General features: G+C 37.4%; 1 protein-coding gene across 5 annotated transcripts in view; it reads right to left on the bottom strand.

Annotated features, from left to right (window-relative positions):
* Nucleotides 1-8,622: 8,622 nt before the first annotated feature.
* ADAMTS6 (ADAM metallopeptidase with thrombospondin type 1 motif 6) overlaps nt 8,623-13,382 on the bottom strand; it is a 158,354-nt gene continuing 153,594 nt past the window's right edge. For all 5 annotated transcript variants that reach the window (XM_083818288.1, XM_083818287.1, XM_083818286.1 and 2 more), the window contains one exon: nt 8,623-12,634. In XM_083818288.1, the coding sequence (XP_083674414.1) occupies nt 12,525-12,634 (110 nt within the window). In that variant the 3' untranslated portion in view covers nt 8,623-12,524. The remainder of the gene's footprint in view (nt 12,635-13,382) is intronic.

Raw genomic sequence — 13,382 nt, 5'->3', positions numbered from 1 at the left:
GAGGAAGAAATTCTAACTTCTATTGCACATGCATTTTGGAGTCCCTCATTTCCAAATATGAGTACTTGAATTTGTTTGTATGCAGTCCAAAATCTGTCTGAATATGGTATTTCTTAGGGCTGTGGTGACAGCACCAAACCAGACAGAGTAATACATCAGAGAGCCTGATTCTGTGCAACATCTTAAGTGTTTGTAAATTAAGCACATCACAGTTCACTTCCAATATTCAGCTTGATTTAGTCATATAGAAGTAATGTCTCAGAGCTTCATGGATCAGCAAAGGTGTTTTTTGAGCTGAAAAACCTCAGCTGCCAGCCAGTTTAGTAAGTTCATTCCTTTCTTTTTGTGGTATCACTGCCTCAGCATCTGCATCTGCTGACTTCTATACATGAGGAACACACCATGAATATAAGAGCTATGCCATGCCTAGAACAGGTTCTTCATAGTGGTAACAGAGAGATTGCTGTGGATCACACACACAAGAAACAGGGAAGGTGAGCTCAATTTTCCTAGAGACCTTTTAAGTTACATAAAGAGTGAGATGTGTTTCTTTTTAGGGAGAAAGAAAGATCCAGATCTGAATGTGATATCAGAGAAGAAAAAAAAAATGTACAGACACAGGAACACGCAGTCAAGAAATGTCTGACCCAATCTGAACCAATTTATTTGAGCACAAAAGCACAGAACAGGTAAAGGACTATTTTAAACTAATCTCATTCTGTGACAATGTAGATCAAAATAAAATTGTCCAGATAAATATATTTCACATTAACCAGAATGGGGTGTAAACACACATTATGACACAGAATTGGTTCTTGCTAATCATCAATAAACCTGTAACTAGTCTGAATAGAGAAGAATGTTAAAATAAAAGTAATAACATGCAACTAACAGAATGTGGCCCTTGGATCCAGGTACTTATGGAATAAAATATTTATGACTTTCAAGATTTAATGTGTCTGCTAGTGGTCAGTTTTCAAAATGGGAGTGTGACAGGTAACTTCTGGCACAAAATCATCCCAAACTACTCTTCCAAAAGTGCCTCTTTAACAGAAAAAAAAAAAAAAAAAAAAAAAAAAAAAAAGAATCTGTCAAAAGTATAAGATACAGATGGAAATTCCCAAAAGTTGTGTATAACTTGGATGTGATATGTATTTGAACATCAGTGAATAAATACCATGGTGCCTGGGTATGCTCATTTTACACATGATCTTGAAAATGCTGGTAGCTTTCCGAAGCATTAACTGATTTCTGTGAAATGCATCAAGACCCACTATAGAACAGGGTGAGCTGTGATTAAAATCAGTCAGGAAGGGGACTGAAGAGAGACCCGAAGTGTATTTTTACATTTTTCTGTTGTCAATAAACTGTGCTTGCATGCTATTTATACAGTAGGTGGTTCATGGTGAAACAAGAATGTTCCAATATTTTTTCTCCAAAAAAAAAAAAAAGTATTTTTAATACTACGTGTATATATTTTTAAAGAAAACCATTTGTTCTTTTTTTTTTTTTTAATTTGAATTGAAATTCCAAGACATTCTTCAAATCTTAAATTCTTCAACAGCTGTCTATCAGAAAAGTACATTCTCTCTATAACAGCATGGCAGGTTGCAAAAGAATCTTAAGCAGAAGAAAAGGGAAACTCAATACTGAATTTGGGAAAGATCTCTGACAATTTCTAACTAGCACCCAGTCCCTTATCTAACATGCTCATACATAGAATAGAGTTCAATACATTCACTTCTATTAAGTTAGAAAACTACAAAAGTAAATACTTTTTTCAGCTCTTTGTTAATTATTCTGGGTGAATCACATGAACACCTAGCTACTGCCATATCAGCACAGTCCTTCATCAAGTACTTAGTTATGAGAATGGGTTGGAATACCCACATGGAGAAATCATACTCTTCCTTGCATGTTCACTTCAAGATTGTTATGAACTTATATGGAATTGTTAAGCTAATCATATTTTTGCCAAACTGGCTATAATATAATCCACCTACGACTCACCAACTACAGAAGAAAAATTAAACAAACATTTTGCTGTTGTTAAAGTTTTTTTCTATGGGTTTGAGCTTCTGAAGCCAGAAGGTCACTTGGATTATGTATACAATGTTGGTAATTGCATTCCTTAACTCTACAAAATGCCACGAAGCTCACTGTTTTCCAAAATAACTTTGCAAACAATGACAACTACTGCCCAGACATTTTCAGACACAGCAGGTTATTGGCTTAGGCAGTGATGGAAACCCTAAAAAAAAGATAAACATTTTGAAATGCACTGTAAATCAAATTTGTGCACTGGACTAAGAATGGATTATCTTCCTCTAAACAGCAAAAGATGTTTTCATTTGAGGAGCTTTTTCATACTTATTTACTAGAAATTATTTTAAATTGTGTCTTTGTGAAGTTTTTTAGTCTCTCAAGATTTTCAGCAGTTTCATTGTAATAAATATTCTACTATGATTAGTTATACATACTTTACTCATTACATTTACTGATGTCCAAGAATTCACTGTTTCTCAATCTTTTAATAAAAAGTACATTTTTCAGATTAAAAATTGATTGGAAACAATGCTATGTTGGTTTCAAGCAGCTCTGCAAGTGTTTATAGCAGATGCATCAACAGTTTCAACTGGGCAAATTTCTACAATGTAATTAACTGAACTCCTGGCTAAGAATGAGTTTGTGAGGGTTATTATATTGTGACATACTATGTTCTGACACACTGTGGTACCAAGACAAAGAAGGTAACTTTTTGCATCCTTAATTTCAGAAAGAAAAGTGTCTGGACAAGAATAAAAGACAACCCAGATGAGAATTCATACAATTGACTTGTTCATGCAGCTTTGACTAGATTCAATACAGAGGCAACATCAGGAAACCAAAGGTAGTGGTATCATGTATGTGTACTCAAAGCTGGTTATGAATTATCAGGTTTCTGACTTTGTGCCAGATTCACATTCTCTGGCAGACCAATACTCTTGTAGATGATGACAACATTACCTTAGTACTGTCCAAGGACTCCTTCAGTAGACCTCAAATCCAGGTTTTACAGGCAGTTTCATGAAAGAAGGTATATAAGTGAGACAGGATGCTGCTGGATCATTCTTGAAGCTTTATTCATTACTAAAGAGGTGGCATTGCATCCTCTTTTCTAGCAGATCATAGACATTACAGACAAGAGTGTGGGCAGAATACCTGTGGGCTCTGGCATTTTCCAGCTTGAAGTCAGTCCCTTGAAATGACCTAGAATGAAGTAGTATTTCACTAAGTGAAGTCATTATTTTTATAAAATGGAGGGGGGGCGGGGGGAGCTTAAAATTTGCTAAAACAGTTGCATTCACAAGGTAATTGACACTTCTTAAAAAGCGTTATGAGGATATTTGTTTTCTAATGGAAGACTTCTACAAGAACATGAATCCAACTGTTGAGTTTCCTACCTTTCTCCTCACCCTTAAAAAAGTAATTTTCTCACTATTCTTAATACACAGAGGGAAAAATGTGATGCAAGTAACACATGAGGCTTAAGAAAAGGCTAATAAGAGAACAGTAACTCAGGGTTTTGATTTTGCATTGGTGTTTTTCCCCCTGCGCCCAAAGACAGTTTCATGACAAGCTTTTTTTGTGTGCTTTGTTTGTTTGTTCTTTTGTTTGTTTGTTTTTGTTTTGTTTTGTTTTTCTCCCAATCAATTCTGACTTAAGATTTTTGAGCATTAAAGCTGACTACCCATCTATGCAACCTTTTCTGAACTTCCGTAGACTAAGTCCAGGTAAGCATGAACTTTTAAAAGCCAACACCAAGAACAATACGAGGTTGATGAAAATAAAGACAAACATATACTGTTGAATGACACACAAGATATAATAAGGGAAACATGCAAAACCAAGCTGACATTTGACACTTAACCACAGCACTCCATTTGCAAAACTCTGGACACCATATGCAAGGTGACTTCTTTTGTAATCAAGTTGTTCAAACCACAGAGGAATGATAAAAATTTCAGTCCAAAGTTTACCAAAACATGTTACCACACTCTTACCCATTTGATGTTGTTGTTGTTGTTTGGTTGTTTCTTTTAGGTTTACTTTTTAAAGGCTTTAAGTCTCAGATGGATAACAAGAAACATATCTCTTGGTGGCTCTTTGTGATCGTGATGACCAGGTGGGAGCCAACATATGCTGTAAGTGTTTGTTTATCAACTCAGCAGAACTACATGGGACTCACCAAGCATCTGGCATTAGAGAATGCTGCTGTCTTTATGATAAGCATGTTTATGGACATCATTTTTGCAACTGCTATTTTTCATTCTCATTTGCAGTTTGCTCATCTGCTAAATACAGAATAACCAACTAAAACAGGCTATCCAAAGAGGCAGAGTTTAGCACACTACTACAAGTAATACAGAGTCACAGCTTTCCCCTTTTAACAGTACATGTAACATTTCAGCAGCTCACTGAAGGGTTTAAACTGACCAAGGGCCTCTGTCTCCGCTGTCCCTTTGTGGGCTCTCCACAGTGTTTCACCCAGGCCCTTCACTCTCCATCCTGAGGCCTGAGCCTCCGGGGGGGGTGGGCAGGGGAGGGGAGGCCCATGCCATCTCCCAGCGCGAGGGTTTTCTGAGGGTCTCATAAACTCCCATAGGAGCCATCTCTTTGCCAACATAGAGCCAATTCCACCTGGGGCCTGAGGACTCCACCAATTCATCCAACCCTTTTTCCCACTGCCATCCTGGGATTCCCTCACACCTTCATTCCCTCCCACCTTCTCTATGTCATCTCATGGTCCCTCTCTCCCTTCCCAAGCCTGCTGGCCCTGGGGGTCACCTCTGTGGCTGTCCTGGCCTGGCAGCATCCCTCTGTCACTGAGCAGCCCAGAGCCATGCCACACTGTGGCTCCCCCAGTCCCACCAGCCTGCCTTGGACCTCAGCTCAGGCCCCTGTGCTCGCACATGGGGACTTCTCCCTGGGAGCCATGTGGCTGTTCACCACGGTGCCTCTTTCACTTCTCCGGAGGAGGAAGCATTTGCCATCAGTGCAGCTGCCCAGCCTCGCCCAGGGGGTTGGCAAGTTTGATGAGCACTCACCAGACCTGAGGCTTCTTTTGTCTTGAAGCCAACCCACGTCCAGCTCTCAGCCTTCCCTCAGGTGCTGGCCACTGCCAGAAGAGGCCCAGCATAGCAGGGAGCTCAGCAGCTCTCTACGGCCACTGGCTGTGGCCCTGGCTGGGCTCCCAAAAAGGGCTGAGGGGTCTCAACGAGATCTTTATTAGGATAAAAAAGTTAATAAAAAAAATCCATGTTAAGAGAATTCAGGCCATGGTTCTTTATCACTATAAGCAGATTTAGCAATGACAGAAGCAAGTAACACAAGCTGAGCTAACTTCTTAAACCTCACTGGAAATCCTGGGACAGAATATTGTATTTCCTTGTATTTTCCCTTTGCAGCTGGTACAAAAAGGCAACTTGAATTCTTTTTCCCTTTTATTTAAATGGGCTGGTTTGTTCTTTATTTCACAACAATTCTGAGCAACCTATGGTTAATTGATATGTGTAATTTATCGCTGTCATACTTCCCCTCCTCCACAGTAACTCAGTTACCAGCAGTATCCTTGACAAAATGCTTGTGAAGAATAATACGTTTGAAGTCAAATGTTATCTGCTAATTGACAGGATGGTTTCAACAATGTAACCTTATCTTATGTAAATAAACTTCTAAGGAAACTTTGAGCTACAAAGGGCAAATGAGATGTTTGAGATTCCTTTTTGCTGCAGAAAGTCTTGTTTTGATAGGGCATTTCAATAGCAAAGCCTAAACGTGAAAGAGAATGAGAGACAAAAAGAGAGGCTCAGTTGCCTCTGTTTATATTTGTTCCTAACTCAATGTTTTTCATAATAGGAAACAAGATCTTGAAGGTGTCTTTAATTATTGTGGTAGAAAATTTGAAAAAAAATCTTATTTGAAAACAAGTAATATTTTAATGTTTCTAGCATTTTTCCTTTAAATTCTAATTTAGATTTTGAATTCGTTTTTACTTTTCAACACAAAATTGACCAAAAAAAAAAAACAGCTGAAGATCAGGATTTTTAACATACAATATAGTGTTAAGTTACAGATTGGAAAACTGTTAATAATGCTCACATTAAAATCAAAGATAGCAATACTGTACACTGACTACAAGACTCCACAGGCATGTGGGAAAGCAGTGAGAAAGAGGTGAAGCAGTCCCAGGAGAAAGAAGATGATGGAAGGAAAAGAAGTTCTGGCCCAGTATATGGATTCTGAGGAATGAAAGAGCAAGCCCTGGAAATGGACTGCAAACTTGTCAAACAAATGTAGCTGTTGTTCATATCAGGCCCTGACCCTGTCTCTAGTCACTATTCAAGGATGTTAGAATGCAGTGACCCAATTAAGTGCACTGCACTTCTGTAAAATAATTTGCTTTGTAAGCATAGCTGACCTCAAAACAGATGTGGTAATAAGAACTTAAAGTGCACTTGCAACTGAAGTTTGTCTTCTGAAATTCCAGTTAAGTCCAGGGTCTATGTCTTTACAGAGCTGTAACTGGAAGACATTCCCACATGTGCAGAACTGTTACTTCAACTTATTGAACATGAGCTGTTTACTCAATACCAATCTGTTTTCAAGGGGAGGGAGATCTTCAATCATACGCAGAGGACATCTTCATTACAAAAGATAAATCATATTCTGAGATGTGATTTCAAACAATACAAGCAATAATTTTGTTATAAATGTCGCAAAACGTGCATAGCTCTAAGGACTTTGATGTCAAAAGGTTAGTGGTGAGGGAGGAAAGAGTTAAAAAATTGCAGTGATTGCAATGCACTGAGCATTGACGAAACCCAATTTCCAAAAGCCATGGCTTAGCCCTTACCAGAAAGGCCAAATCTGATCCCTCTGGGTGGCCATAGCAACCAAAGCCTGGAGCCCTCTCTGGCTGAGCCTTCACATCTAGCTTCCAAAACACTTCCTTTGCTATCTCAAGCTGTGATCTGATGAATTCATTCCAAGCAGGATTACTGAAGAAGTGAGATTATTTATTAAGTGATCTTGCTAGGTCTTCTCTGAAAAAGTCTTACAGCTTATAAAAATGGCATCTTCCCACTCTTAATGCAGAAAGACATATCCTTTCAAGGGCAGATTTCAGTAATTTTCTGACTGGCACCTATATGACCTTTGATGAGCATAAATTATTTGTCCCATAGCCTATCCAGCTCAGAGAAAATGTCGGTCCTGTGCAGAAACAGAGGAAAATAAATGACATGTGGTGCTTAGGTGATACAACAGCTTAAGGGACGGAGTATCCTTAAATGCACACCATGCTAAATTCTCCGTTGCTCAGTTTCCTAAACTGGACATGAACTCCCCTTTTAGCTGGGCCAAATGTACTTGGGAAGCTACCAATCTGCTAGTGCTGTAGTGAACATCGTTATGTGGCCGACTGAGCTCTTATAAATCTGTTTGGGATTCCATCCTGATTACTGCATGCAAATGCTCTTACACCATTCTGTCTAGGACAAAGATCGGAGGGACCACACAGAAGCAATGATCCATCCTTTCCACCTAATTGTTGCTTGTGGTGAAGGGAAGACGGCCAGATAGGGCGTCACTTCTCACAGAACGACAGCCTCAGCTTAGTAATGGCCTTCTCTTAAGACTCTTAGATTGATGACTGACTGACTCCAGATGAGACTCACAGGACTCATCCAAAGTCTATTGCAGTAAAAGTCCACAAAAGAGTCCTGGACCTTAGTTTCTAGTAATAAAAAAATAATAAAAAGGTCAGCAAAATAACCAAGGCCTGTTCAGTATTCTACAGACGGTATTTACAAGTCTGTCTCATAGATCAGATACATTTAGAGAGAACAGGGATTTTACTGATGAAGGGATATATTGAATAGTGGTGTATAGAAAGGTAAATCAGAGGAAGGATAAGCAGAACCTCAGGTAAAAATGGTGTCCAATGAAAGACAGCCTCCTCAAGAAATAAACTGAAAAAGTATAACAGAGAATTGTAACAGCAGGGTTGGCACTAGAAGGAAGTTCTAGGTGTAGGAAGAGTGCATTTTAGAAGACTGAAGGGAGTTTTGTGTGCCAGGAATTCTGTAGTCAGCATGGGTGATGTTAAGTATAAAGTAGCAGAAGCAGGAAAAGAGAGAAACACAAGAGCATCTGTTTCAGTGTATGCAGTTTGTTGTTATAATCCAAAACACAGTTGCTCCAGGGGAAAAGAATAATACTCAAAACTGAACAATTGTGGGAAACCTATCAGGTAATAATTTGCAGTGTGAATGTATGGGGGAAGCATCAACAGAGTTTTGGAATCACAGAGAAAACTGTTATTACACTGTGTAATTTAGTAAGACTATTCAACCTTAAATTTATAGTTTGTAGGGCAATAAAGCTTCTCTATAGGTGGAAATATCAGTACCTTTGAAATAGGCAGTTGTTTTTTTGAATCCTCCTTAGTAAACAGAAGAAAAAAATTACTAAATGCCTCATCAAAATATTTAAGGTTCTCTAATTTCTTTAACATCTTACATTAGTAAGTAGAGATTATTTTCATTATTTTCATTAAAACAGAAGCTAGATTATAACTTATTCTAGAGAAACAAGAAATATTTAATTGGACTTGATAAGAGATTTCAATACAGGATATTTTAACTGCATCAGGTAAGAAAAGAAGCATCTCTCAACAACAGTCATCTAAGCACTAAGTCTTCTGAAATGACTTTGTTCTTTATATTTACAGCTTCAGATAAACTTCAGATGAAACCTTAAAAGCTCAATGCAAGAAGGACATTTTATTGTTATTGTTGACTGACTGGTAATGAAATCATTCCAAGAAGTACAGGATAATTTGCTGCCATTAATTTCATTCTTGATCTACATTTATTGCTTAGGCTAAAATATTACTCAATAATGTACATGATCATATTCTTGACTCTTCCTTTTCCTTATTGTTTCACTTATATATGACAAACATTGCTGCTGCCGAAGACAGAATTCTGGCATAACATATAGATGTTACTTGAAAGAAAATATCTAATATATATTTCGATGCATCTGATGAAGCAAACATCAAGCATACAGAATTCTAGCAACTGTAAGTCAGGGAATAGACAACCATACCGTGGGTATCATTCTTAAGAGCTGCAGTTTTATTTTACTAAATTATCTATGTTAAAAACAAATCTGTGCCTGGTGTGGAATTTCACTGCATCAAGTGTTACAATATTTTTGTTTTCATTACAAGCAGGAGAATGCATGTAGAACAAGTGTTAAGAAACATGACAATAAATTAGAATATAATTTACAAAAGCAAAAAATAATAATAATAAAGTAACAGTGTACCACATTAATACTGAGTATAAAATAATAAGCAACTAATCACAATAATACAAAGGTAATTTCAGTCTGTATTATTAAGGATATCTATGTGACATTCACTCCATTACAAAGTTCCTAATAAAATGGACTATTTTGGGGTGTATACACCCTGAGGGGTTAATCCATAGATTTTTTTGTTTTGATCTTCTTCAGCTGATAGTATTGCTCAGTAGAAGTACTGGCACCAGATTGATTTCTGCATTTATTATTCTACTATTTGATTCTAGGCCTTTCATATTTATAGCCTACACAAATAGTCCTATTGTCACTAGTTAGGAATATAACACTATTTAGCTTAGATTATATAGATGGCTACAGCGTAGCAGCAGCAATGAACTGTGCTGTGGAAACCAATTATTTTTCTTTGAAGTAGGTTTCATTTGTCAGTCTTAGTCTGAAGTGTTGCTTAGTTTGTAAATCCACATACATTCTGTGTTTTGTTCCCTTTAACAATACGATTCAATGTTGCTCCAGGGAGTTCTTTAAATTCCAGCCTCAGTGCTGTTATGTTGCAGAGTAAACATGGGACTCCCTGGTGTTCTAGCACCAGTAAGAGAGCAAAATGTGTCTTTGGAAACACTCCTTACAATTTTCCTAAGTGAGGTAAAAAAAAAAAAAAAAAAAAAAAAAAAAAAGGTTTCTTTTGAATACATTAAAAAACCTTTTCTTGTTAGCTGAAAAGACACATTATCTTATAAACACAGTCATGCCCTGGAGAAAACTGGACCCTGACACAGAGAGGCTTCTTGCTTAAAGAATGCCATAGTAATGCCTTTCCCTTTTATCATATTTTGACCTAACCAGGGCATGCTAGCACCAAGGTGTTTTGTCAAAAGGATACAGAAAGTCAATTCACTTAACAGAGAAGGACTACACACTGCCCTTAATCCATATGTGCAACTCCCAAAGGCTGTTTACTGGTGTCAGTTTTAGCAGGAGTTGTTTACACGGTGATGAGAGCAGCAGATAAGCATATGTGAATACATGCAAGCCAACTGAAAATTAATTCCACTGGTCTCAGGTGTAAGGAAGTGAAAATACTGGCAAGAGGTAGCAGATGACAGAACTTTGATGGTCATGAATATGTGGGCTGCACAAAACCCCACTGATAGATTGTCAATATGTTGGGGGGATTTCATAGTATGAGTCCTGCTAACAACATCTACTACTCCATGTTAATTCACATTAGTAAATAGTGTGCAACACATCTGGCTTGTTCTTGGTAAGATACACTGATACACTTCAATCTCATGATATTTTGAAATTATTTTTCACTGAAAAGAGTACTTTCTTAAAAAAGTGCTATTTGAGTTAGAATTTGTAACACATTATTGTTCACATAATTTTAATTGCACTACAACAAAGGAGGCATAGTTTGACACAAAAGCACATTCATCAAGTACCTGCTGCAAACTGCAAGTGTTCAAGTACAATATATTAATATAAACAAGTACCCACTTTCCTTATCTCCTTGTTGAGTCTTGCTATTGAGAAGTGAAGGGGAAGAGGAGCACTACACTAAACATTTTTATGGTAGATTCTTGAATGTGACTTGCCTAAGCAGTTTGGTTTCACATTTAAAAATGCAAAGTAATTGGTGAATATTAAAAATATGGTAATATGAAATAAGTGGAGTATGACAGCAGAATAATTGGAATAGCTAGAATTATATTGGCATCTAGCTACTAATCCAGAGGCAGGACTTCGTTCCAGTCTCACACTGAAAGCTGCCTCAAGCTTTAAATATGATCCAGATTTATATGGGTACTTGGCCATTTAGGTCAAGGTGACCAGACTTCATTCTAGCCACCCCTTTTCCAGTGTGCCTTACTCCTGATAGCCCAGTATGCCTTTTGGCTCAAGCACACTCGACTTCTCATTTGAACAGAACCTAGATATCCCCAAAAATCTTTTATCTTTGGTTGTAATCCTTGTCCACTCTGATGTGGACTCCTGAACTGCAGACTCACATATTCTTTTTGAAAAAAAAAATACTCTTCCACTATGGTATCAAAGAAGGGAACATGTGAAATCCATTTTAACTTTCAGCTTTGTAAAGAACTATTGTTACTACACAGGAGGCTTATCTTTTTGCACTAGAACTTCTTGGTGTTGGAGAATCAAAAGTAATGCATAAAACGGATATAGATGCCAACAAAGTTGTTTCTTTGTGGCTAGTGATGTAAACAAAAGTGAGCTGAAGTTAAAGTCTTAAATTCTAAGCAAACTGTACAGTAGCAGTGAAAGAGTTGGCCATATGGTCTTCACCACTATTGGAGTACCACTCCTCCATGGTATTGAAATATGTTCCCTTTTAGCAGAAATCTCAGCTTTGCTTGTACAATGGTAAGATGGCTATAAACCTGCAACACAGATTTCATTTCATTTCATAGCACACTTGTATTTCATGCACCACTGCAATAACTGTTGCACCTCTTAAAACAATGTCCCTCATGGTTGTTCTATTGAGTATAGCTTTATATATGGCTCACAGCAGTGTTCAGGAAATATGGATTACTCCAAAGGGAATTAGATGGAATGAAGGAAAAATACATTTCTTTAAAAAAAAAATCTGCTCCTTAAATAACAATTCCAAGCTCATTTTATAATTTAAATTGTGGTGCTGTGTCGTGAGATAAAATAGTTAACATTTTTAAGCTATGACTTAACATTTTTTTTGATTCTTCTTTACTTCCATAGTAGACCAAGTCATAACAGCTACATTTTAAACAGTTTTAAATACAAATGGATTCAGTGTCATTGCTAAGTCCATAATAAAAATTATTTTAATGGTCCAAGGAGGTAAACAGACTATTGGATTTAGTCAAAAGAACACAAATGTTCCACAGTAAGCTATTCTATATGTGTTGTGTGGATCTTTCCAATTTGGCATGCCCTCCTTATACTGTGTCCAGCACTTTGGATGAATAAATCCCACTTCACAGAAGTTAAAATAATATTGAAATCCTGTCAGCTGGGGCTGACCAGTGGTTACGTTTTCCACAGGGTAATGCATTTGCAAGGACGTCAATCTCATTCCGCTGTGTGGCTCTCTCCGATGGACACTTTTCCACAATGATAACAACAAGGCACATTCTCGTGCTTTCTGTGGGTCAGTGTCCTTGGCAGGTCTTGCAGCACATCTGTCTGAAGTATGCTCGACTGCAGAACTTGAACTTCAGCACCAGTGGACAATATGCCACTTTGTTCACATCTTTGCACTCTAATAATTAAGGGTATTAAAGAGGAAAAAAAAATCAGAAATAAAAATTAAACTACCAAGAAAATTTAAGATTTAACATGCTTCTGCTCTATCTATCCACCATGTCCTCTTTGTAACTACTCTTCCTTAATCATCTTAGTGCATATAGTATATTTTTAAAAGCCATAATATCATTTGCAGGTCTTCTCTCCCAGAAATTTAGAAGTGTGCCCAATTTGTCTTGAAAAAATTACCATTTATTGCAATAAATGACCACTTTAGACAGCTAGGAAACATGAGTCTTTTTTTTTTTTTTTTTTTTTTTTTTACAATACTTTTATAGCTTCTTTCTCAGGAGTTATTTCATTCATCTGTGAGAGGTTATCCAAAATCTATCACAATTCGCAGCATTTGGTACCATGCATGTGCATTTGTAAGAATCCTTGAAACAGTATAAGCATTGCAGTGCACAGGGATGGAGAAAACAAAGAGTGTTACAGATCAAGGCACCAACAGTGTGAGTTCAGCGACCTGGCCAAATGTTGTACTTTAGGCTCAATTCCATATGTCCACACTTTCTTCTACGCAGGAGAAAAAGGCACTTTTATGTCTGTAATAGGCATGCAAGAGCTTTTCTTCATATTTGCATTTTCCCTGTATGCTGGCCTTACTGCCTCAGCAGCCCTTGTCATACTGGCAGGTAAGTGTCCCAGGAAGGGAAAAAAAAGCTCTGTCACAATGGAGCAAGGATTCCTTCCTTTTCATCCCA

The sequence above is a fragment of the Anser anser genome, assembly GCF_964211835.1.
Source record: "Anser anser genome assembly, chromosome: Z".
In the NCBI taxonomy this organism is placed as follows: domain Eukaryota; kingdom Metazoa; phylum Chordata; class Aves; order Anseriformes; family Anatidae; genus Anser; species Anser anser.
This window is presented reverse-complemented; position numbering and strand designations above follow the sequence as displayed.